General features: G+C 36.9%; 1 protein-coding gene across 1 annotated transcript; it reads left to right on the top strand.

Annotated features, from left to right (window-relative positions):
* On the top strand, nucleotides 1-27254 carry LOC107504194 (olfactory receptor 5G3-like). Its single transcript, XM_016133251.2, has 3 exons — nucleotides 1-72; nucleotides 14360-14432; nucleotides 26296-27254. Exon 3 carries the CDS (start codon nucleotides 26310-26312, stop codon nucleotides 27252-27254), a length of 945 nt encoding a protein of 314 aa, XP_015988737.2. The 5' UTR covers nucleotides 1-72; nucleotides 14360-14432; nucleotides 26296-26309.

The following is a 27254-nucleotide window of genomic DNA, read 5'->3' as shown; positions in this document are numbered from 1 at the left end:
ATACTGTGTAAAAAGAGGCTGATGAAGAGTGTGAGTGAAGAGACCAGATGAGAAGCTCTCAGAGTAGTCCAGGTAAGAGGTGATGGTGGATTGGGAAGAGGAATGCCATGGAAATAGATACTGCAAAACTAAATTCATCCTTCAAGATTCTTCTCTAATTTGTTGCTTTTCTAACCTTACTAAGGGGCAGAAACCATGACTTTAATATCTGCATTTGCAACTGCCTGTACAGTGACTGGCAGATTTAGCAGAAAGAGCAGTATTTGAATGGAAGAAGCAAACCTGAAAAATGGCCAAGCCGGGAGAAAACATAAATAAAATGAGCAAAGAATGTGGTTCTGGGATGGATTTTATGGTCCAAAATGCTACTGTCCTCATTGTTAGTAATTGATTGAAGGGATAGAGAAAAGAGAGGAATAGAAAGAATACTGTAATTCCTACAATAACCTAGGAATGTGTGTGTGGGTGGTGGTGGTGGTGAGGTTTGTCGATTTCATTCCTTGAGCCAAAGTCTTAAGAATATGTAGAAAATAGTTCCAAAGTTGAAATTTAACTGTCCATATGTGGTGTGGTGTTGTGTTTTCAAGACTGGGTCATGTTTTGGAACATTCTTCTGGAAGAATGTGGTTGGATTCTTATTTACAGTCTCCATGGTAGGGACTGGGCTGAATGACTTACATAACCAGTAAGAGTCTAAACTAACCAAGTGGAACTAGCATTACCTGATCAGAATATATACCTCTGCGAAAGCAGCATGTGGTTTTGTAGGGCATAAAGTTACAGTAGAACTTCCTCTGCTAATTCTATAAGATCCACCATGACCTTGTCAGCAACCAAATGTTTGTGATCTTTGAACTTACTACTTTGTACTCTGGGCCAAGTCCAAATTGCAATCTCTGTGGTATGATGACAAATAAAATGGGCTCTTCTTTTACAAGTAAAATAAACATACCCAGGAGTAGCACTTTTGTTTGAAATAACGAGGGTGATGAGGATAATGGCAATCATAAAACATTTATTAAGCACTCAAGATATGCCAGTACTATTCTAAACACTTCACATGCATTAGGAAAGGTAATTCTTACAACATCCTACAAGATAAGTATAGAAAGTTTTAGCAACTTACCCAAGCTTATGCAGCTCATAAGTGGTAAGGCTGGAAAGTCACTTACAAATGACTCGTTACTACTTCACCTCTCAACCATGAAACTTCCTTCTGCTATACAAATCTTAAATTTGTTTTTATAGTATGCTTTGTTTGGGAGCCTCTTCACTCACCCTAACCTAGAAAACTTTTGTTTTGTATCCCTTAAGACCCATTTAAGGAAATCTGTGAAGATTTCTCTAACTCTCTTGTGTTTCTTTGGTACTTGGTACATGGCTTAATCACACTAAGTTATCATTGTGTCTATAAGTTTGCCTCCCTCACTAAACTCTGAACTCCAAGAGAAATAACACTATGCTCCTTTATTTTTCTTGTCCTCAGGTCCAGGGCCAGGTTAATGCTTAATAAATGTTTTATAAATGAATAATGAAAACATTATTACATAACATAATTATCTGAATGGAGCCAAAATTTGACAAGTAAGCAGAACAAAAGTTTGAGTAGCGCTAATGAATGGCATGCATTCAAGCACTGAAGTGCATGAATTACCCTCAGAGAAATGTGGTTGAAATGTATTGAATTCTCTCTCCATCAGTTCTTTCTAATAGAATTGCCCCGATCTCTGAAGATATAGTTCCTTTTCAGCAAACATGGCCCTGTCTTGGGACCCCTCTTCTTCAAGCCTGAGGGACTGGTTCAGGAGAGCTACCCAATCCGACTCGAGCCAGTGAGCTTCTTTTGGAATTGCCTTCTCTCTTGAATGGATGAGATATAAATATAAGAGCTGTTGAATTTGCTTATTTCCACTATTTGGAACGGGAAGCCAGAAAGGCTTGTCTGTGAAAATAAGGACAGACCAGGGAAAATAAGTCAAGTTTATAAATTCAGAAAAATTTCCTGGATAGAACACTTGCAGTACTTGAGTGACTGAAATTTACAGGCTCCATGAGAAATTGACCATTTATTTATATCGTGTTCACTATTATATTCCCAGGTCCAAAACGATAGAATTTAATAATTATTTGTTCGATAAATGAGTAAGTAGAGTCCTGAGCAGAGGAAATGGCTGGATGAAAGAAAGAAACAGTTGGTTCCAGTTACTTTGATGCAGGAAATTCTTTTATTTCATGTAAGATTATAGTTGACTATCATAGCAGATCCCATCATACGAACTTAGAATATTTTGCTATGAAAAATATGGCAAAAGTACATTTGGATGAATAAGATAACTATCAGAGCTACCTGAAGAGCTTCCGTAAATGTTGAATCCTGGCTATTAGCCTGTGGACATTCTGATTCAATTAGTTTAAAGTGGGGGTTCCAGAGTCTGCATTTTCTAAACACTCCCCAGGTGATTCTGCTGAAAGGCCAAGTTCTTAGAGTTCCATGAATCCTTATACCCCATAGTTCGTTCACTCAACTCCCAGTTCTGAGTTATACTATTCATTGCATTAGATGGGTGTTTTAGGTACTATTTATCATTCATCCAGTAACTGTTTATTAAATATAAAATGTACGTAAAGCACAGCACAAATTGCTTGCTTGCTTTGTTTTTAAAATTACCTAACAGGGAAGCAATTACTACTTACCTTCAATGAACAAGAAAAGCAACACTTTAGGGTCAAGATTTGCATGGTACTATCCTATCTGAGAGTAAGAAAAATCTATCCTATAAGTATGAAGTCACAATTCCGTAATATGGGAGGGTCAGGGAGTATGGATTTTTGAAAAAGCTATTTTTATTATACTAAACTGGAGTCATTTATTCTGACCCTCATTGCTTGCTTCTTAGAGAAGTGAAGTACAGATCTAGTCCAGGGTAAACAGGAAACTGAAACTCTGACCACAAATGTATGTTGTGTTATTGTTAATAATGAACTTTGTTTTGTACTTAGAGATCCTTAATGTCATGGAACTGGTGGCTGCCTTTTCAGAGGAGTCATGGCTGAACTGTAATAGAGCAAACACTGATCCAGGCATGGGGAGCTCCAGTCCCCCTTGCTGATTAGCTGCATGCATTACAAAGCCATTTCTCCTTTCTAGGTCTTCATATCCTTATCTTTCACTGAGTGATTGCATCAAAATAGAGTTATTCTCAAAATTGATGACTTGGAGGTCCCCAATAATACTGAATTAGAAGTGAAAATATATCACTTTGGCTAATCATTTGGTATCAAGGTGTTCAAAACTACAGACACAACACTTGAGTTTCAAAAGGCATGACAGAACTTGATAATAGGTTCATCATTCTAATATACCTCTTATTTTTACAGTTGGAATGAAAACAAAACTTTTCAAAGAGTGGTTGAGGATGACAAGTTGAGGAACACTATATTATCTGAGGTTCCTTCCATCGCTAAGATGAAAAGAAGCCATGTTTGATTTCCCTGCTGTGATAAGACCTTCAGTCTCCTGTCTGACCATAGACAAAGTATACTTCCCATTCTGCTCTATCACACATAGAGATTAAATCTACAGATAACCTGAGGTGTAATAATAACCACTCATTTCTCGAGAATATTTGTGCCAAACATCATATTATAATGGCATGCTTAGCAGATACATGAGAAAGGGAAAGTCTGTGATATCTACCCACCAGTGTGGTTTACCATCTGTGACTCTTTTGCGTTTTCTGTGCTTCTGCACTAGTCATGAAGTGGACACCGTGCCTTTGCATGTGTGCACCATGCTGCCTTTGCAGGGGACTCACGTTCATTCTTCAAAACTCTTACTTTTCGATGATTGACCTTGATAGAGCTGGGACTCTTTCTATCCTCATAGTCCCCCTGGGCACAGTGTGGTTATCGCTCTTGTTACATCTTGTCTGGTTATCATCATTGTCTCTTTCATTCACTGGACTGAATTGCTTGAGACATAGGAATCATGCCTTTTTTATTCTTGTATTTCTCAAAGCTGGTACTAACTATTGCTCAGTACTTGATTACAGAGTGGATGAATGGATCAATGGTTAACTAAGACCCAGAGATGTTCACATCCTCCTCTGTCCTATATTCTCTGTAATGGAGGGGGCAGAAGGGTTAGGTATGTATCTCAGGTAAAACAAACTCCCAGCTCCCTTTTCATCTTAGTAGTGTTAGGCCTTGTGACTTATTTTGGTTTCATCCCTGATTGTTCTCTTCCACCATAATTAGAAGTGTCCTTAGAGGTCTTTCACTCAAAGTACACTTATTTTTATTTGAAGTACACTTATTTTCGTTTTATTTGGATGTGCTGCTCTTGCTCTTGTGTCGTTCACATCATCTTTAGATCTGATGAAAGTTGCAAAGCTTGCATAACAAATCCTCATGGGAGCGGGGAAAGATGCTTTCTGAAGGGCTAATGAACTCTTCAGGTGACAAGATAAAGACCGAAACTTTCATTTTCTGAGCAGCATTTACTGCAAGTGGCAGTTTCATGTCCCTGAAGGCTGATGTTCAGTAATAAAAATTCAGCTGTGTGGTTGATTTTCTTGTGGTTGTTATTTTTACTGAGATTCCAAAATGTGAATTGCAATTTCTCAAGCAATCTTCATAGATAGCTCTCAGCCTCGTTTTTGCAGGTGAGATTCAGAGTAAACAGAATCCTGCTCAGTCACACAGCTGGAATGTGACTGGCCTGGAACTGGGACATGGTTGCATCTGGCTTCACAGCTGAAGCGTTTCCTATTTTGGCACAGTGTCGTTCGGCTATGACTTATTTTATTGGATGCCTATTTATTGTCTATCTGCATCCTAATGACCCTTCATTATTTCTCTTCTGCTTGGGCAGAGCCTTTGAATACTTCACAAAGGAATCTCTGTTCAATCTCTGACCTGTTCTCTATGAGGTGGTTCTAAAAAGTAGGAACTGATACTGAGGCTCTCTCAGTCCTGTCCTTTCATCGACTACAGTACTGCACTCTCCGTGCCCCAGGCATTGTATTGGGCCCTTTACGAGATCTAAAGATAAATAGGTTAGTGTTGCCCTTAGCGAGCTCATAATCTATATTGAGAATACAATAATTTTACAAATAATGATAACACAAGGGAGCATCTTAAAACTGCCATGAATGTGGTATAAATAATCTAGTTTGGGGAGTCAAAGTTGGAAGAATTCTCATTTTCTTGACATAATCAAGGAAGGCTTCATGAAGGAAGTGACATAGAATTAGACCAAGCAGGCACAGATAGTGGGGAAAATGTGGACAGAGGTAATAAGATGAGCCAAGATCTGCCAAGATCTACACTTGCAAATATATAGAGAACCTAGTGGAAATGAGAACACTCAAAATTTCTGGGTCAGAGCATGAATGAGAACATGAATTATTATTAAGATATTTTAATTGGGTGATAAAATGGGAATAATAACTTTAGTTATAGATTGTGAAAGGCTTTGAATGCAAAGTTTAGGTGGTTGTATCTTAACATTCTTGGAGAGTCTGATATTTATGCAATTTTATTTAGTAAGAGACTGTGTGAAGGAGAGTGTTTTTATAAGAGTTTTACTGAAAATGTGATGAATTGGGCAAGACCGTGGAGGGCAGGCTGGAATGGGGAAAGACTGAAGGCAGAGAACAAACATAAGGTTTTTGCAATGGCTTAAGGTGAGAGGTAATGAGTAGCTGAGGACAGATGGGTATGGTAGCATTAGAGGGGAGAGGTGGCTGACATCACTCAGTCTTTAACTTGCAAACACAGGCATCATTCGTCAACTCTTATTGAGATACCAGAAGTAATATTTCTAGTGGAAGGTTCAGTTAGTAGAATTGTACCTGTAGAAGATTCACCTTTCCCAGCTTCTGACTTGGCAAATGGGGAGTTTATTATGCTGAGCGAGTTCTGGAGATTGCTATCTTAGTATCCTAAGATGGGTAGAGAATATAAATTGATGAAAATCATCTTCCAACTACCCCATGCTTTAAAATGCTACTAACTATCAGAAAGAAAATTTACTGGCAATTAGGCATGAGTGGGCACGATATGGTATGCAGGAAGAGCCCTAGAATAAGAATCAGAAAATTTGAGTTTTTGCAGTGGCTCCGTCACTTTCTACATGGGGCTTTGGGCTAGCCATTTAGGCTTTCTGAGATTCCATGTCTTCCCAGATCAAACGTCAGGGATGCAGTTCAGTGGGTTTTCAACTCTTCTCAGTGATTGAGCCCTGGGTTCAAATAAATCCATATGAGGAACTCAGGATATGAAACAGATATATGAAACATGCAGGGGTGAGGCAGAGGCTGGAGACAGGAGCTTGAATCTGCTTGATCGGCCTCTGTCTAAACTGCTAATCTCTGGGGTCGCATGAGACATTGCCAGAAATCCAGTGGGCATTGAACATTATTAGATGATCTCATGTGTGCCTTTAAACCCATCACAGTGATACATGAGTTTCTAGGCAGAAGTTATACACTGAAGTCCTTAACGCTTTCATGGTCCCAAGTTGTGAGCAAGATGGAGCAGCTAGTGAAGCTATATTCACAAGATGGGGCTTTTTATCAGTGCCCGAAACATCTCAAATTTGTTCTTGCTTCAAGCTTTCTCACTGGTATTTCACCCTTCCAGAGACACCCTTTCTTCATATTTTTGCATGATTTACTTCTTTCTCATCATTTAAATCTCTAAATAAATAAGTTCTAAAAAGTCCTTCCTTTTGAGGCAAATTAGCCTGGAGATGCTTCATTTGGATTGGTCCCTTCCCAGGCCCTGGGAGGGATCCCAGCAATGTGCTCACATGATCATATGTGTTTGAAAAAATTACAAATGTAAGGTCTTTTTATCACAGTGGATTACAAGCACTATCTCTTCTCTCGCTTCTCCGTCTGTCTTATTTTTTCTTCTGTCATGCTTTATTTTGTGTGTGTGTGTGTTGGGTAGATTTTGAAACTTTGTGCTTCCCTTTTCTCATCTATAAAACGAGAATCATGACGATGTTTACCCCCAATGTTGTTGTGAGGGTTAAATGTGTTCATACAAAGTGCTTAGACCAGTTAGTGCCTGGTATGCAGTAAATGTCTGTTATTTTTATCGTTATCACCATACCTGGAAAGTGAGGACATAGTAGATGTATCACTTCCTTCAATTTTTGGCCAGTCTGTTGCAGACCATAAGTAACTTCTAAAATAAGAACATCAAAGAGAAAGGGTCCAAAGTCCTTCTCCTGCAGTTGATGTGACTAAGGCCAAGGGAAAGGAAGTGGCTTGCCTAAATCTCATGGCTCAGAGGGGTGCAAGGTAGGACTAAAACCCAGGTTTTCTGAGAGAAAGTGAAGTGACTTTCAAGCACCCCTCACATGACTCTGCTTTACACAAAAGAAAGCTGGCTAGAGCAGTAGTTCAGGCCCTTATTTAGTGTCTTCTTTGACATACCCTAGTCATTTGGGCTCTAGCTGTAGAACAAGCGTGTGAATAACAAGATGTCCCCAAATAGCTCACTAAGAAACCTGCAGAAACCTGTGACACTCATGGACACTAAATGAGTTTCAAATGGGTTGAATATGTATTTTAGAGTTTGGGTAGACTTCTTTTGAGACTACCGTCTGACTTTAGAGAGCAGAAGGCTGATCCAAATTTATGAGAGTTAGAGGTATATCTCATTACCATACACAAGAATGAACTTGCTATATCTGGATGATATAAGTGTAAAAAACAAAACTAAAACATTGCTTGAAGAATGCATGGATGAATTTTTTATAACCTTGAATTGGAAAGAACCTTTGTAACTATAACACAAATGTCTCTATGCCATAACAAAAGGATGGATGTTTAGTCACCTTAAAGAACAAAAACATAATAAAAAAACAAAATTAAAACTTCTTCATGGCAACCCCCTGAAAAAAAAATAAAAAATGAACAATAAAACACACACATAAAGAAAACGCTTAAGTAAAATCAAAAGACAAATGACAAATGGAGAAAAAAAAAATCGCAGCTCACGACCCAGAGAAAAAGGTAATTTCTTTAAACATACAGAGAGCTGACAGAAATCAATGACACAGAGATTACATTTCTCACCTCTCAAATGGGCAAAAATCTAAAGATTCATAAAATACTCTTCTGATTAGTTTCAGGAAAACATTCTGGGAGTAGGCATCTATTACTCCAGAGGACGGCAATATGGCAACTATTATTAATTACTCTAATTTCACCTACGCAAAGTGCAATGTGTACAAGTTATTTTTTGTTCGTACTAGCAAAGGTCTAGAAATAACCCAGGTTTCTACCAAAGGAAGAATGACCACACAAACTATTTTTCACCTCTGTGAGGGAGGAGTATGTGGCAAAATGAGAAGCTGTGGAGGTACTGTCATGGAAAGGTCTCCAGGATGCATTTTTAAGTGAAATAGGAAAATGCAGTACAGTTCATGTTATACATTGCGTTTGGATAAGAATAAGTATTTACTTGAATTTGCATAAATACTGGAATAATACTCAAGAAAGCAAAACTAAATTACTTTTAGGTAGTGCTAGGAGGTGGGGATAAGGGATGGAATGGTGTGCACAGGGACAAAGGGGAACGAGAAGACTTCCAAGGAATGCCTTTTTATAATGCTTTGATGAAATGTTACATAATTTGCCTAACAAAAAAATGAAAATAAAAGCATTCCCAGCAGTAGCAAATATGTATACAGTAACTGGGCAAGTTGTTTCAGCTTCATGAGCCTTGACTTGCTCATCTATAAAATAGGGGGAAACATTGATTTAAAGCTTTCTTTTAGTTGTTCCCACAAATCAAGCTCTTGACTTACACTTCGGCGCCTTCCATGTAGAATGAGATACTACTGGCATTTGGGAGACTTCCAGCTCTAATGTCAAGTCTCCTCCTCAGAAAAGCCTTCTCTGGCCACTGTGCATAATATAGTCCCTGCTCTAGGCATCAGCCTCTGGCCTATTGCTCGGTTTTGATTTCCTTATAACTTGTTCTCTGTCTCTGTCTCTGTCTCTGTCTCTGTCTCTGTCTCTGTCTCTGTCTCTCTCTCTCTCTCTCTCTCTCTCTCTCTCTCTCTCCCCACCCTCTTCTCCCTCCTTCTCTCTCTCTCGTTTATTTGACATTTTGTGTCTCCTTTATTACAAACACGATGAGAAGAGGGCATTGTCTGCTTCTATCACAGTTGAGTCTCAAGAACCCTGAACCCCACCTCATGTCATATATTCTTAATAAGCGAATGAATGAGTGTCTGTACCCAATGCAAGATGCATTGAGGAATCGCAGCTGATTTTCGCTATTTCTGTCACGGGCTACATGTCAGGGATCAGATTATGTTGGCATTATCTTTCTTCTCCAGTTACTCAAATAATACTTGGTAAGAATCTATTTCCTATTTAATCTTAACAGTATGACTTAACTTAGATGAATAACATTTGGAGTACGAATTAAAGGAAATTAAAAGACTTTCCCAAAGAAAGGTCACTCTCTGGCTTTCTGGATTGAACTTTCATATTTAATTAGAGTTTTGGTGTTCTCACAGCTCATTACAATCTCACCCTGATTTTGTTCCAAAACCTATAGAAAGCAAAGAACCATGCCCTCTTCAAGGTTCAGGCTTGGAGAGAAAGCAGCTCTGCAGCTGTTTGTACCTCGGTGTCAGGTAATTGCTCATAATTAGATTGCATATCTTATCAGAGAGAAGGAGCCTAATTATCTCCTCCCTCTGCAAAGTCTCTGGAGAGAAAACTCAGTGTGTTTCCTTTTTTTCTCTACTTAAGAAAAGTAATATCTTTGAACTCGGTTTCACCTTGAAGGTGAAAGCAGCAGAGAAAAGCAACCATCTATATTTTTTCCATTTTTTCATGTGAATAGTTTTTTTTTTATAAGTCTGGTTTTCTAGTTTCACAGAGAAATATTCAGAATGCTGTAAAAGGTTTACACACTTAAACACAATACATGTGCAGTGCATAAATTAAGTACTCTCTAACTCACATATTGCTTCCTTTGGACTCCCTTTCCTCATGTCCAAGCATGGTGGAACCTATGGAAGGTGTATCCTCGTGCTTAACTTAAACTGAATATTACAGCGATATATTCTGTTAATATAATATTATATATACATATATACATACGTGTGTGTGCATGTATGTGGGTGCCAAGCCTGGCTGAATCCAAGGTCTGGTTGGTCCAAGGTCTGGCTGTGATCCAGGCCCATGGCTAGGAATAGGACCCCAGATTAGAATGTTACATTAGTGTAGCAGGGCGCCGGCGCCTAAAATATGTAAACACACTTTAGCTTATTGTATGAAGCATGTGTAGCTAAAGGCCACTATTGTATTCTGCTGTGTGTGGAGCCATGAAATCTCCTGGAGAGCAGAAGGGGACACGAGAAAGGGAAACAGAAGTGCACATAATACTGCACGCCTCCCGCAAAAGGCTGCGCTTCCCAATAGGACTGCACTCTGCACAATAACGTTGGTGCCCGCCATTTCATTCTCATGTCTGCCTCTTCTGCACTCTTCCAACTGGGGGTCTCATCATTGAACCGTCCTTTCTCAATCAGCAATACCGCTGACACTTGGTGTAGTCAATAAGATTAGCTCGGCGCTGATTCTGTGTGTGTGTGTGTGTGTGTGTGTGTGTGTGTGTGTGTGTGAGTGTAAGCAAAATGAGGTGGGGAGATGAGTTATTTTCCAATCACTTTGCTTAATGTCACTAGCTTATCTGGCAAATGTCAGGCCCTTTAATAGTAAGTTTTCAGTGCTCATTATTTGGTTGATTACTTCCATTTCCCACTACACGATACAGACTGAATTAATGAGGTAAACAAGTTGGGAGGTTTATATGCAATATTAAAAAAGTTATGCAAGGAACCTTTAAAGATTCTGCTTTGCACTTGACAGAACAACAGAGATGTGCAAGATGCGAGTTTGGGAGGCAGAGGCTCTCTGCGAGACTCATATTAGTCCCTGTGTGTGTGCGTGCGTGAGCGTGTGTGCGTGTTTGTGTGTGCACACATGTGTGTTATATTTCTTGTCTACTTGGTGTGCGAGAAAATAGCGTTTGTGCAGGGGTTGCTTTCATGGATCAGGGGATTGTAGATGATCAAGTGACTCATTTCAGTGTGAGAGACTGAAACCAAACCTTGTGATTTTCCTTAGTCCCAATCTTCCCTCCCAGCATGAAGTAAACTGATTTCTCAAACAGGACCAAGGGGGTAAACCAGGAGAACCAGAGGCATCGCTGCATTAGATCATAAAAAACTCAAGGTAGAGAATGTGTTTTGTTCACATTTGCGCCCTCCTGTCGTGTAAGGTGGGCAGTCTACTGATTTTTTTTTTTTTTTAATATCCACAACAACGCTTGAAGTTTACAGAGCACTTTTAAATGCATCAATATCTTCCACGGTAATTATTTTATTTACTGCAAATGGCACTAGTTCAAAATGAGAATATGATCCTTATTTGACAGATAAGGAAATAGATTCAGAAAAGTCACAGAACATAGCCAGCAGCTCCGAGGGCACCAGATCTTTTATCTCTGCATCGACTCTTACTGTGCCTCAGCTGCCTTAATTTATTAGAAAAGTTGTTAATCACTTGGCCTCTTCTCTCTCAGGCAGGATACTTTGGTCTTCCCTGTTTTCAAGGCTCCACCCTGGTTTTGTTATATATTTCACTTAGTTATATACATTAGATAACTAAGCGAAATATGTAGCACATTAACTGGTGATAAATGTTGCAGAAAAGTAAAGCAGTAAAGGAGGATAGAGGAAGTGTGAGATGTGCGTTTAAATTGGTTTGGTCAAGAAACATCTCATTAAGGATGAGATGTTTTGCTCATTTGAGCAAAAAATTTGAAGAAGGTGGAGAAGTGAGCCATATAGATATCTGGAAGAAGAGAATTCCAGGTAGAAGGTAGGACTATTTCTGATATATGTTAAAGAAGAAGGAAAGAGGTCAGTGGCGCTGAAAAGTAATGAGCCAAGAGAAGAAAGATTGCAAATGGCGTGAGAGGAATAGAGGAGTAGGGCTATGATCATGGAAAGGGCAGTTGGTTGCATTCCAGATGTGATGGCAGCCACTGAGGTCTTCAGCAGATGAGTGCTTGTTTCATTTCTTGAAGGATCACTTGATGGCTCTGCTGAAACTAAGCTCTACTACTTAAGGGGAAAGATGGAAGCAGAAAACCGATTAGGAGACTGTCACACTAATTCTGGTGAGAGGCATGTCAGTAGCCTGGACCAGAGTGGTAACAATAAAGGGAGTAGGAAATTATTGGATATGGACATATTTTGTGGTAGAGCCAACAGCGTTGATGAATGGATTGGATTTGGTGGGGAAGAGGAGGAGGAAAATCAGAATGACTGCAAAATGTGTGGCTTGAGTAGCTAGAAAGATGAAAATATTATTAATTAAGATGTTGAAAGCTATGAGTGGATCAGTTAGGGGAACAGTCAGAAGTTGATTTTGGAACATGTTAATTTTGGGATGCCTATAAAACATCCCAGAATATTCGCTGAGTAGGTATTGGAGGCTGAGTTGAGGGGAGAGGTCTAAGCTGCACATATTGATTTAGGAGTCATCAGCATGTGGCCATGCCACTGGATGAGATCATCAAGGGAGAAAGTGTAGGTTGAAACAAAAACTTAACATAAAAACATAATAGACTAGCATGACTTTTCCAGCTTTCCAGACCTTTCAATCCAATTTTCTGCCAGATATCCCCACTTAGGCATCCCACGGGCACCTCAAATTCAACGTGACCGAAACTTAGTGCATAGTCTGCCCCATTCCAAAACTTACTGTGCAATCACAGCACTAACACTCGGTTCCATAATTACACTGGCTATATTTTTGAGCTCTTACTATGAGTATGGCATTTTACTAAGCACTTTACATGCACTTTTAAATTTTATCTCACAAGAGTACCTGAAATAGGTATTACTATTTAATTTCTATTGCAGATAAGAAAAGTAAGGCTAGAAAGCTTGAATAAATTGCCACAGCTAGTTAGTGGTGAGGTGTGATGGGATCCCAGGTCTCTAGAATCCAGAACTTGTATTTGTAACCACCAAATTGTATAGTAGCTTAAGATTAAGGAAGGATAATTCTAGAGACTTCCATGACTCCTCAAATTTGTGACTTATCACATTGTTTTGGATTGTGGAGTCCTTTGAATAGTGTGATGCAAACTAGGGACAATTTCCCTAGAAGTATGCACATACGCAAAGAGATCCAACATTTTGTATTCAGTTTCACATTTTACAGGTAACTTAAAATCTATTCATGGACCATGACCACTTAAAGATCTAAGATCTCCACGAAAGAGTTTCTGCATTGTGTCCCTTACATTTTTCCACATAAACTACAAAAAACACTTACTGAAAAATTTATGTGACTCTTTTAGCCTTTTTTGTTTTATTTATTTGATAGAGTATATATTCATATAGATCATAAATCAATTCCATACACCTTGAGAAAGGTGTTCTTATCTCTTACCCTCTCTATTCCTTCCCACCTGCTAATGGCTCATATTGCTAGCCACTTCTATTTCTTTTTAGAGTCTCTATCCATTATATTTTTAATGAAAATAGAAGCATGAATGTATTTATTTATAGTTCTCCATCCATTCCTCTTTTATATAAAGGTAACATAGTATGTTCATAGTTTTTCACTTTGTTTTTATTGACCATACTGGCCATCTTCCCAGATCAATACATAGAGAGCTTCATTCATTATTTATTGCGATATATTCTATAAGTCCCACACCGTTGAACATTTGGGTAGTTTCTCTTACAAACAACACTTCAGTGAGTAACTTACAAAAGTCATGTGTACACATGCAGGAATATCTATCAGATAAAGTTCCAGAAGTAGAATACCGGCGTCAAAAAGTAAATGCATTTATAGTTTTGATAGATATTACCTTCTGCATCCTCAGCAGCAATGTTCCTGTTTCTCTACTGCCTCTCAGTTGCTGGTAGAATGTTACACTTTTGAATTTTTGCCAATCGAATAGCTGAGAAATGTTACTTAAGTGTAGTCTTAATTTGCATTTTTCATTTTATGAGAGGAATGAGTGCCTTTTAATATGTTTAGGGTCCCATATATATTTCATTTCCTGAGAAAGTTCTGTTCTCCTTTTTTCAGTTGGGGTTTGATTTCTTTGGACATTAGAAATTCTCTAAATATATCACTAAAGTAGGAGTAGGAATGGAGCCAAAAATGTTTCTCCCATCACTGTTGTAACGACTCATTTTTTAGTTCTCTTCTGGCTTTAGAAAGTACAGGTTATGGTAAATATAGGATTAATCTCAACTGACCACTTGCAATCTTATGCTTATTTCCAGAATTGCCTGGAGCCGAGGTGCTGAACCTTGGCCAAACCAAATGACATTGACCAAGAAGTGACAAATATTCCAAGTAGGTAATCTGTACTAATTTTTGTTCATACAAAAACAAATGGATGGCTTGCCCTTGGTGTATATCAAGTGCATCTTATATGATTGAGGAAGGACTCTGGGAGCTGTGTCTGGAAGTCCTGGGCCTCTCTAATGCTTGCTTATGCTTTCTTGTTCTTGCTAAACTGGCATCTCATGAGTCATTTCAATTACCCGACCTTGTGTAATTGATGCTTTACGTTAGCTTTGTGTTCACTCTGGAATATGATACAGTAAAATGTCTATATATATTATCAGCACATTTTAAAAGCAAATCTCAGGTCTGGCTGGATTAGGTTATATGGGTAAAAGGTAAAGTCAGCCTTTTAGTAACCACACTCTTTACTTCCTGTCCTCCGAAGATAATGAATGTCCTCCTATTATGTTCTGACATTCTCCCATCAAAACTGTCTGTGGATAGCTCCAAGAAAACTTCCTAATTCTCTATCTCATCCACATGAAATATAATTAGTTACCAGTCATCCCCTGCACCAGCAAGACATGTTTCTACAGAACTGCTATGACACGTCACATCCTATTAAATTCTTTCTCCCCTGATAGACCGTGAAATCTGTGAAGACAGCAGTCTTGCCTTATTTGTTTCCACGAATTCCATCAAACTCTTAACATAGCATCTTATAGGAGTAGGAACTCATTAAATGCATGATCAAAGAAATCAATGAATTAACAAATAGCTCTTTCGAGAGAAAGGAGTTCTTTCGCTTTGAAGAATTACTGAGCGTTGACTGACTGGTTACTGATCTCCGAGGTGCATTTGCCTTCCAAACATAACAGGTGGATAAAACCTTAAGCTAAAGATATGCTGTTTTAACCAAGGCATGTCAGACATTGCCAGTCATGTTATGGGGTGTTCGTGTATAGTCTAAAATTGGGGCACCGCAGACTTTTGCAGAAGCTTCCAATGATGCCATGTGGATTATAGTGACCATGAATCCACTTTGGAACCTGAAATGATGAGTGGACATTCATGTGGTTTAAGTTGGCATCAATGCTACCCTCAGTAAACCTCAATATTATTTTTATTGAGGTTATTTCTAGCATGGCACCAGTGATTTCTATGGTCAGCTTGGACATCTGCCACCAAATAGTTACATGACCATGAGTCACATTGCTTGTATGAGACCTTCATTTCCTTATTTGTGAAATGAGAAGTTGGATTCTATAATCTCTGGAGGGCCTTTAAGCTAAATATTTTATGTAACCATGACTAACTCAACCACCCAAATATACTTGATTAGAAAACCAAGTACTTCACATGAAATCAATGAGATGATCACTTTTCACTGTCTTGGCAAATGGAAGCAAGAAAGGAGCTGTGTCATGGAGGGTTAATAAGTCACTTTTGAATTGGAAAAAAAGTGTGATTATAACAGGGTTTTTAGTCAACATTTTATTTGACTCCAAGCAATATTACACCAAATTTGCTTCTTTTTGGAATGTACTTCATCAATCGACCTTAGCATTCTTTCTGATGTTGCTGAATTGTCCAATTGCCCTAATGGCCAGGAAAAAGAAACTATACGGCAAATTAACAGCCACCAGGTGACAATTTATTTCCATCTCGAAGAAGACAAAAATAAAAATATATATGTATATAAGTTGAATATTCACCAAAGAAGATTCCTTAATGTTTGCAAATCAAGTCCATGGACTTGAAATGTCATGAGAGAAAGCTGAGTGATTGCTCAAAGATTTTAGAAGAATATTTACTTTGGACAATTCTAGTCTAGGATCCAGTTAGGTTTTCAAATACAGAATCTTGGTCTCAAGCGTAATTGGATTGATGGGTTCTGATTTGAACCAAAGAATATCACAAGAGAATGATATCTAAAAGCGCCGCCTCCAAGCTCATAAGAGAATGATACATGAAAGTAGAGTACTAGTTTATAATTTTATCATTAGGTATTTCAGTTTCTATAGGCAGTAAAACTCACATGGACCACATTCATTTGGGTCCATGAAGAATACCTACCTAGATGTGTGAGGTACCTTATGCTAGTTTGAAGCTTTCATGGTGGATATGGAGATGGGTGAGGAAGTTGTGACTAAAATTTGAATATTTAGTGGCATCTGGATCAGGTGCCATAACTATGGTATTCCAGAGATCCTTACTCTACATAATACATTTGTGTAGAAACTCCCACCTTTAGCCTTTGTTTTTACAGTTTTTTTTTTCCTTTCTTTTGCTCGTTTGGTGGTTTCATTACTGGCAAACTCCACTTCTAATGGTCGTATTTACGACTTCTGTCCAATGTAACAGGACAGATCTTTCAAAAGTGACTTTAATGTATTTTCGTTCTCAATTATTTTTACTTCCTTATAGTTTTATTCTCAAAATGGGCAGTGTTGATTTCCTTTTATTTTGAATATTTTATATATTTTGATAGGATGGGCCATGGGCGAGGAAGTGAAGCATCTAAATGTTACCCCCATGAACTGCCTATGAAACATAAGGCAATGTTTTCTACTTGATAAATACTAGAATGATTCAATGGATAGATCTTAGATGCAGTGATACTCCTTAAGTTTTTAAAAGGTTGTTTTTGTTTCAGGAAATCAATTAACTTAACAATAAGGATATCTGGAGTAAAGTGTTGTGAAGAATTCTGAGCTGCAGTAATTGTCCTAATGAGGGGTATTTGACGCTTACACAGGCAAAAGAGACAGTGTGGGTGTCGTCAGGGTATCGACGGGCTGAGGTTAGAATTTCAGTTGCAATTTTGAGTAGGGAGAAAAAAAGAATTTGATGAGACTGGATACCAGTGCAGTGACCTCTTTGGATATACTGCCACCTCTTGGTCTCTTTTTGTCATTTGCCAGATTTTCAAAGCTGCTTCAGTGGATTCTGAAAATGGCCAGATCTAGACTGGTTCTAGTGGTGGCTTCTTGTCTGGAGATCTTGGCAGGCTGTTTGAAGTTTTCATTGCACTGGAGTGGGAGTCAGGAGACATGAATTCTCATTCCAACAGCAACACCAGCTTGCTCTGTGACCTTGGACAAGTCCCAGCTGCTTCGAATGGTAGTTTTCTCATTTGCAAAATAGCCAAAAAAATGGATCATGATTACCAAATCTCTAGTGTTCTTACAAAATGACATTTAGAAACTACCTTGGATGTGTTATGTCACTTAGGCCAAACAATTATATCTATTTACAAATGAGGAAACCGGCAGAGGGAGCCAGGAATCTGTTTGGTACATGACAGAGTTAGAGTCTGATCTCAGGAAGTTCTGATTTAAGAAAATCATGATGCTAAAAACTTTTTAAAGGATTTCTTCTAGTTCTGGTCTTTTGGAACTTTCCCCTTAATGAATTAATTATAATAATAGCATATGTTTACTGACGACTTGCTACTTGACAATGTGCTAAGATTGTTACATGAGTTTTTTCATTTTCTCATTGTTATGATCCTATTTAGCAGATACTACGATTGTTCCCATTTTATAGACCAGAACACTAAAGCTTAGATTAGTTGATTCCTAATGTCCATAATTCTTTACCGTGGCCCATTTTCTTCCTCGAGCAACTGATACTATATGCCATAAGACTTTAAAAGGTGGCACTTGAATATATATATGTATGTATGTGTGTGTATATATATATGTATACATATGTGTGTACATATGTAATATATAATATATATTAAGTATATTATAATATACATGAGGTTTTTTTTCCTTTTGTGCACATAATTGTGCTAGACATTATAGGAAGTGGGCATACAGAGCTTATTCCCAGTATAGATCAACCTCAAGAAGACTTCTGTGTAGTACAGAACTGTGGCTTGTAATATGGTTGTCCACAATGAGAGGGGTTTAGCTAAAATATCAAGGAGTCAAGTGCCTGGGGAGAGGACACCAACCAGGGTACAGAGGAAGAAGCTTCATGCCAAAGGTGACAGGCAACTGAATTGGTACTCGAAGGATTGGTACTCTGAGTAACTACAGAGCTCAACTTTGTGCATCTCGGGACATGAGCTTCATCAAGCCTCCGGTAAGCCACTTGAGGCTCACCTACTGCACCACGAGCATTCTTTTTTTCTGTTTCTGATTGCATATACAATTTCTGCGTTCTGTATACCAATACGGCTGATGCTACTAATGTTTCCTCAGGGCCCAGGGAGGTAGACAGTCTCTCCTGCTAGTCTTTTGCACTGCAGCGTGACTTTGAAGAGAACTTTTGGCTTGAAAAATAGGTGTATTGTCCCTTGTCTTTTGTCTAAATGTAGCCCACTGCCATTTTTGGAGAAGTCTGTCCCCATCCCTAAATATGACACATTTGGTCCTCTCTTTAGCAGGGACCGCGGTTATTCTTTCTCCCTTAAGATGCTAGAGAAGCCCTCTTTATTTACTTAGAAAACACTGCACCTTGTGTAATAGTGATTTAGTAAATCAGGTCTTGATGCTTGTGTTACAGATATAATTCTAACAATCATTCAGTGGGGATGGAGAGGTAGTTAGACAAAAGTTTATCTTAATAACTTTTAATTTTAACTTTTAAATGACAAAAGTAATTATGCTTATTATAAATCTTTATGAAATATACACAAGTTGAAAAAAAAATAAAAATCACCTGTGATTTTATCAGACTTAACCATTGTTATTATTTAAAAGTGTATCTCATTCTTTTTCAAAATATAAGGTGAACATATAAGATTTTAAATACCTGAATGTCACACACACACACACACACACACACACACACACACAGTGACACACAGACAAATATACACACTAAAGCTTAGTTGCATTTCTAAATGTCAAGAAAAGGAAATTCACTGATCTTTGTTGTCTGTGAAGAGAGATTTAGGAAATACCTAGGCAAAAGAAAAAGAACAGAAGTGTTTTGTTTTTTTATAACCATCTAAGCTTTAATATTTTTATCTTCTTGCTTTTCAAGCCAGGTCACTTTCCCCACTTGTGTTTTGATTCAAATTTGAATAATTTGGGACATGAAGGAAGCACCAGTAGAAGTGAGGACATAGACAGAAAAAAAGATGTCCAATAAAAGGCAAGTACCACGGTGGGCTAATGGAGTTTACAATAGTTGAGACTCAGGAAGTTGATATAAAACACAGATCTCAGAGTTAACCCACTTGGGGGACAGGGAATTGGGGTTCTTATGCACCAGTTCTCAGCAGTTACAAGTTTAAGCTCACTTTTGGGGGTTGTTGATTCCCCAGTGATTTCAGCCCTCAAGGCAGGTAGCAGCGATTGTTCTCAGGCAAAGAAATGTAGGGTCCATCAGTCTTCAATTTGAAACGACAGGAAATGCAAACTCCCCAAGTGGGTCCCTGTGAGTAATCATGATAGCGGCCACTTTTTCTTCCATCTCTTGGATTCCAGATCCATATGTTTCAGCTATCAGGGACATCACATACCATATAATAACCATTGATGCAAAACATATACAACATCTTGAAAAATAGTGCCCTAACCAAGCTTAGTAACTGCGATCGTGGTATTCTGCTATTGTTGGGTGGAATGTTTTATAAATGAAAATTTTTGTGTTTATAATACTATCTAAGTCTTCTATACCTTTACTGATTTTTTTTAACCCTTTGTATCAATTGATGAGAAAACACTATTGAAATCTGAAACTTTAATTGTGGAGTTTTTATTTCTCCTTACAGTTATTTCAGTGTTTGCTTCATATATTTTGAAGCTCTATTATCAGGTGTATAAATGTTTAGGATTATGTTTTCTTGATATATTGACCCCTTTCTCATTATGAAATTACCTTCTTGATTCTTGGAAATTTTCTTTCCTTTAACGTATACTTAATCTAATACAGCTTTACCACCTCTCCTTAGATTAGTATTAACAAGGCTTATCATTCTCCAGGCTTTTAATATTAATTGATTTATGTTTTCATATTTAAAGTGGGTTTCTCTCAGGAGGCATATTGCTGATCTTGCTTTTTAAACAATAATATAAATTTTACATTTCAATTGGTATTTAGCACATTTGCATTTAGAGTGATTATTGGCATGCTTGGGCTTAAATCTACCATCTTCCTTACTATTTTTTAAATTTTCATCTGCTCTTTATTCACTTTTGCCTCAGTTCCCCCATTTTTATGAATTGCTCTTTGGTCGCAAATTGCTCATGGAGAGCATTAACATTTTTCTTTTGTGGCACTTCTGGCTTGCTGGGTGGTGGAAAAATCGTGGAAAGAGAAATCCTCAGATGAGTGCAGGAGGCAGCAGAGGAAGTTGGCTGGCATGCACTGAATTAATGAGTGAGGCAGAGCAGAATCTGTCACTCCGACCAGCATAATGAAGGGAAGAAGTGTATACACTACACTTTCTGTAGTGCCCGAAATTTCACTTAGATCTGATTTTAAAACTTCCTTTTTGCTGGCCAGTAATTTGAAAGGCAATCTCATGATGTGGTAAGAATACCCTATGAGTAAGTGGCTAAGGCTCATTTAAGTTTAGTGTTTCTAGTTGAGGAGAAACTACAAATATGACTCAAGTAAACAGATTGGGCTATTAAGATACACTATTATGATTTCACTGATCACGTCGGCAGCACAAGCTTTATAACTCTAGTACTTGGCTATGTGCCAGGGATTAGATACTAGGCAAAAAAGAGGTTATACAGCAATGAATTCAAGATGGCGGTGTAAAGTAGGGCATCGACAATCAGAAGCCACTGTGTGCTGGGAACATCTACCTCTACTAACACCTGTTTTATTCCTGTTGAAATACATATGTATTCTCTAGAGAAATAAAGTTCTCATTTGTGTCTGGTGGCTTACCTCTTACATTTTCTTGGGTATAGGAAGGACATGAAATTATAAAGTTTAGAAGTTTGAAGATACGTGAAATAGTAGATTTGGATGTAATTCCTTAGATTATGCATACTATACATACCATTTCACATTTTGTTTTCTGAAATTAATAAATGAGCATCATTTTGTCCGATCAAATATTCCTTCTAATATAATTTGTGGTATTTGTTCTTTTCCACTTATAAAATATTATTGCACATATTACAAACTTTAAATTGCATTCCAGGAAATAAAAAATGTAAATTTTCCATTCACTCCAAATGTTTTTTTATGAAGACATTTCTTATTAAGAGGCTTTTCTCTGCATATAAAAGTATACACAAACATACATGTACTCACAAATAACATAAACAAAAGCTTACCTACTCATTTCTCTGATTCTTGTTTAAGTCGAATATTTTATAGGAAATTGTGTCATATGAATATCTATGGCTCTAATTCATTTTGAAAAATATTTATTTAATCTGTCCTTTATTGGTAAACAATTTCTCATCTTTTGTTGTTATAACAGACTAATGCTGCAACAATAAATGTTTTTTTTTTCTTAGTAGTGCATTCCATTTTTAAAGCTTTCTGCTTTTAATGTTTCTTTAAAAAGTATTTTATTTTGTGGTGTGAATTTTTATTGTTTTGGGGCATATGTAAAGTATGTGAATTTCTTCTGGTAGCTTGAAAATTTTATAATTTATTTTTATTTATTTTGATGTTAACCTTTCAAATTGTGTATAACAAACTTCTATTTCTTGAGTTATTACCTTAAAACCACATCAGTATAAAAGATGCCAATATTAGGACATTTATATTCCTTACTAATTTTTTTCCATAGCCTGATCTTGACAGAGTATATTAATGCTCCTAGTGACAAATTTCCTAGTTCTCAGAATAGACTTAAATATAAAATACTGCACCAATGTTTAAACAATTTTTAAAAACTCCCTACGCCAAGAGTAGGAGATAGCTGAACAAACAGTGCCTGTAAAACTCCCTCATCTTTCATTTCTTTTGTGTTGTTTACATTACTATATTAATATTAGTAATGTTAGTATCATTACTGATTGTACTACTATTATATAACCATTTCCTATAATCCCCACAGTTTTCTGATCTTGGTTCTCTCTGTAATAGTATTCACTCTAATGAATGTCATATGGAATGATATTGTGGAGAATTTTGAGAATAGTTTGAGTTTTTTCTTCTTTAATTAAGAAAAAAAATCTCCACAATCTTTACTAAAATAAGCTAAGAATTACTTATTTTCTATTTTTTTATTAAGACATATTGTGTGTACTTTTTTATTCCATAGGTATAGGTTTGCTTATGTTTCAGAATTTTTATTTTATATATTACATCTCTCTTCTTCAGAGATACCAATTATTTATATGATATATTGGCCTTCCTATTTATTTTCTCTCTGAACATTTTAAAATTGTAGTTTATTTCTAAATTTTATTTTTAAAAAATTTCTCAGACATATCTTTAATTTCTATGACTGTTTTATGTCATGTCTACACTCTTTTTCGTTTTGTTTCACTTGACTTATGATTCTCATATCATTTTCTTTTATAGTCTTACTTCCTGTCACCTGACATAATTTTGGTGATTTTTCCGACCTTGTTATTCCATGGAATGGTTGTTTTTATTTTTATAAATGTAACGAAGAAGAATTTTTGTATAATTTGCTCTGTTAATAGAATTATTTTTCCTATTACTTTTTCTTTTTTAGCTTTATCATTTTCTTTTTTTTATAAATTTGACTTTGTTGTTTTCATGTTGCTTTTAATTGTTTTTTTTTAAAGAATAACAGAGAGAAATACTTTTCCCTGATATCTTTAAAGTATATAACAATTTTAATTGCTAAATGTAAACCATCAAAAATTTTAGATTTTTCGGATTTATTTTCCACAAATTCAATAAATATAGTATTATACAACATCAGTTATTGATAACCTTCTAAGTTAGATACTTGATAGGAGTTAAAAATGAGCTACCGGCGAAATGTTATGGGAACTGATATCAGCTGTTCTTTCTTTAAAAATTAAAAATTTTTATTTTTTTTCAATTATACTTGACATACAATATTATATTAGTTTCAGATGTATTACACAGCAATTAGACATTTACATGACTTGTAAAGTGATCACCCCAACAAATCTAGTACGCATCTGACACTATGTATAGTTATTACAATACTACTGACTATATTCCTCATGCTGTTCTTAATGGGATAAACAATAAGGTTCTCAGAGAAGGTGGTGACTGAGATCATTCAACCTATGTCATCAGACTCTACACCTTCTTCCCTCTCATGCGACCCTTCCAATCCAAACAACTTTCTTACTTCTCTTTCTGGTACACTGTATTTGTTCATCTCATTACTACTGCCTAGAATATTTCCTCTTAACTTTAGTTATCTAAAATTTGTCTTTTCAGACTAATTCCTTCTTTGAAAATTTTCTCATCTACTGCAGCTTATAATGATCTGTCCTTTCTTTGGAGTCCAGTGACTGGTTTTTATTTTTTGCCTAGAGATAAGCATTTGCTACTCTGAACTGTTGTTCTATTTTTATGTCTAGATATTATCTCCTCAGTTATGCTCTAGATCTCTAATAATAAATGACATTAATGAGCACTGACTCTATGCTAGACTCTCTTTTAACTACTTCAAATGTATTACTTCATTAAGTCCTTCCAGCATCTCTATGCCCTAGAAGCCATTGTTTTCTTTATTTTACTGATTAAGAGAATGAGGCACAGCGAGATGTAGAAACTTGCTCTAAGTGACAAAGTCAATAACTATGGAATTGGGCTTTACATCCAGGCAATATGGCTCCAGAATGCAGGCAGCAAATTACTTTACCCCTGCTGGTTCTGGCTGCTCAATGCATCACTCCCCACTGATAGAAAGGAGGGCTCTCTTTTGGCAAAGGAGAATCCCAAGGGAGAAAAAACACATTTTTTTAAAACCTTTCTTTACTAACAGATGCAGTTAGGAAATCATACTTGGTCCAGATGCCACAAAGATCATTTTAATTTTGTCCCTTTAGGTGTAAGCTCTTGAGGTTTTAGTTCTTTTGGGACCTGAGAAAACCCAAGAAAATGTCCCTTCTTATGTGCAGTATGCGGATCAATGTGCAGGTCATGGGGTATCTGTTTCCTCTCAGGATCTTTAAGATGCAGGACTTGACTCCATCTCTAAGTACCTAGAAAGTCCTGCCTCTTGGGAAAGACCACTGGTATGAGGGGAATTGAATGTCCCATCCCTGCTTCTAGAAAATGATCATTTCCCTTCAAGCAGTTAATGGAAATACAGAAAGGATATCTTTAAAGAAGTGAGTATGCTGCGTTTGGATAACATGAAGTTTTTGAAATCTGGTGGTGAAACATCAGGATTAGTTTGGACTTTGGAAATATAACCTCTTGACTCCAGGCTCTCTAAAGAGAACAGACCTTGGCATTTTGTTCATATCTTTATGAGACTAAACAACAGGTTTGTGTGACTTTTTCTGAATTGAATTTCCTGTTTACTTTTTTATGTAGAGATATACCATAATGTCCATTAGATCTGTTATGTATGAAAGAGGCATAGAGATCATCTTTCTTATTTTATGGAAGACTCAAAATGACTTATATTCAAATAAATAAATTGATAATAAACTAACATACAAATGAATAAATGAAGAAGGGAAGGAGGAAAGTAGGAAGGACAAACAAAAGGAAGCAAGGGAAGAAGGAAAAAAAGGATTTGGATCAAAACTAGATGCAGTCTATATTATCTCCTATCCTCACAAACCTATGTTGACATATTTGAATGGTCATAAACAAAAAAATTCATGCAATGGATGACACTTATAATGTAAGCCTACTATTGTCTTAGTGACTGCTGAAAATATGCTACATATAACATTAAGCAAGTAACCATGATAATGATAAAATAACCATAAATTGAATAGATGCAGTCACTATATCACATATCAAGTCCCACATATAATTATTGTATAATTCAAGAGTACTATATTGGTTTTATTTTATTTAAAGACAACATTCATTGAAGTGATAATAAACATTATTTAAAACCCATTTTTTCATATAAATTATCCTACATAATGTTCTTCTATAAATTTTAAATAGCTTATTTTTTTCCTTAACTAATGAGTAAGAAAGTAATATTTTCTTGATAGTGTTTCCTGCATAAAATATTATGCATTTACATACTTCATTACTATATAGATATTGCCTGACAGATTTCAGAACATGTGCCTTAAAAGAGCTTTATAAAAAATATGAGAAATCACATAAAATAATGCTACTTTATTTTGATGCAAGAGATGCTTAATTTTTTATATAATTTCTATGAGAAGTTGCTGTCTAATGTTTTTCAGATCACTTGATCTCCAAAGCAGGGCTTCTCCATTTCTTCCATGGCATCATATATCTTTATATAAGTAATCTTTTTGTCATTCATGTGTTATCCTTTCCATATTCTTTAATAAATGTGAATAAGAAATGGATTGATAAGCACATGTATGAAATATGTTTTAATAATATTAGAATAGGGCTAGTCATTCAACGAGAACAGGAAGGCCTAGTTAGTCTTTCCTGATGGCTGTGATAGGGTCTGATTATCTCACTGGTTTTTACAGTGTTCCCAGTAATGGTATTCATAGGTGGGTTTTATTATTCCATCAGCCTGTAAGATAAAACGTGAAGAGAAATTCTCTTTTAAATACAATTTTTATAACTTGAAGGAATTTAAGATAATATAGTTTGACTCTTTTTTAGGGAGAGACTATCAAATCCAAAGAAAACAGGGGTGAGTTACCCAAGTTTACACAGGATTTTTGCACAAGTTCACAGACCTAGTATACAGAAATATTGTTTTTCAGTTCAATGATTTTTCAATAACTGTGTGTTGTATACCTATTTAGACAGAGGTATACCAGACAATTATTTAAGCCAGGTTGGTCACTGGCTTATTTGTAAATGTTAATGATACATTATTCTTATAATAAAAAATAATTCTGTTCTTTCTTAGATTACAGGTGACCAATGGAAGACAAGAATCAGACGAAGGTGACTGAATTTCTGTTTCTGGGCCTCACTGATCATCTCCATCAGCAGATTGTCCTCTTTGTCATGCTTCTCTTCATCTATCTTGTCACACTGGGGGGTAACTTGGGCATGATCACTCTCATATGGATCGATCCCAGACTCCACACACCCATGTACTTTTTTCTCAGCCACTTGTCCTTTGTAGACACTTGTTCCTCTTCTTCCATTGCCCCCAGGATGCTGTGTGACATCTTTGCAGAGAAAAGAAACATCTCTTTCATGGGCTGTGCTGCACAGATGTGGTTTTTTGGCCTTTTTGTGGCCATGGAATGTTTCCTTCTGGCTTCGATGGCATATGACCGGTACATGGCCATCTGTAAGCCCTTGCTGTATACGCTCATTATGTCTCAGAGGGTGTGTGTGCAGCTGGTGGTAGGGCCTTATGTCATGGCTCTTGTAAGCACCATGACTCATACAATTCTCACTTTTGGCTTACCCTTCTGTGGTTCAAATATTATCAATCACTTCTTCTGTGACATTTCACCACTGCTTTCACTGGCATGTGCAGACACCTGGATCAATAAGTTAGTGCTTTTCACCATGGCTGGAGCTGTAGGAGTATTCAGTGGCCTGATCATCACGATCTCGTACATTTGCATCCTGGTGGCCATCTTGAAAATCCGGAGTGCAGAGGGGAGGCAGAAAGCTTTCTCCACATGTTCTTCTCACCTGGCAGCCGTCTTTATCCTGTATGGGACTCTTTTCTTTATCTATGTTCGGCCTGGCTCAGGTTCCTCCCTAGATATCAATAAAGTGATCTCTCTATTTTACACCGTGGTCATCCCCATGGTGAACCCCCTCATCTACAGCTTGAGAAACAAGGAAGTAAAAGATTCATTCAAGAGGAAGTTCGACAGTAAAACTTTTCTAATAGGTAGGTAG

The sequence above is a fragment of the Rousettus aegyptiacus genome, unplaced genomic scaffold (genome assembly GCF_014176215.1).
Source record: "Rousettus aegyptiacus isolate mRouAeg1 unplaced genomic scaffold, mRouAeg1.p scaffold_m13_p_5, whole genome shotgun sequence".
NCBI classification, from domain to species: domain Eukaryota; kingdom Metazoa; phylum Chordata; class Mammalia; order Chiroptera; family Pteropodidae; genus Rousettus; species Rousettus aegyptiacus.
Note: the sequence above shows the minus strand (reverse complement) of the source record. Positions and strands in the feature narration are given on the sequence as shown.

Excerpts from the sequence above, each read along its gene's own strand:
- LOC107504194 (XM_016133251.2), top strand. The coding sequence starts at position 26,310 with ATGGAAGACAAGAATCAGACGAAGGTGACTGAATTTCTGTTTCTGGGC.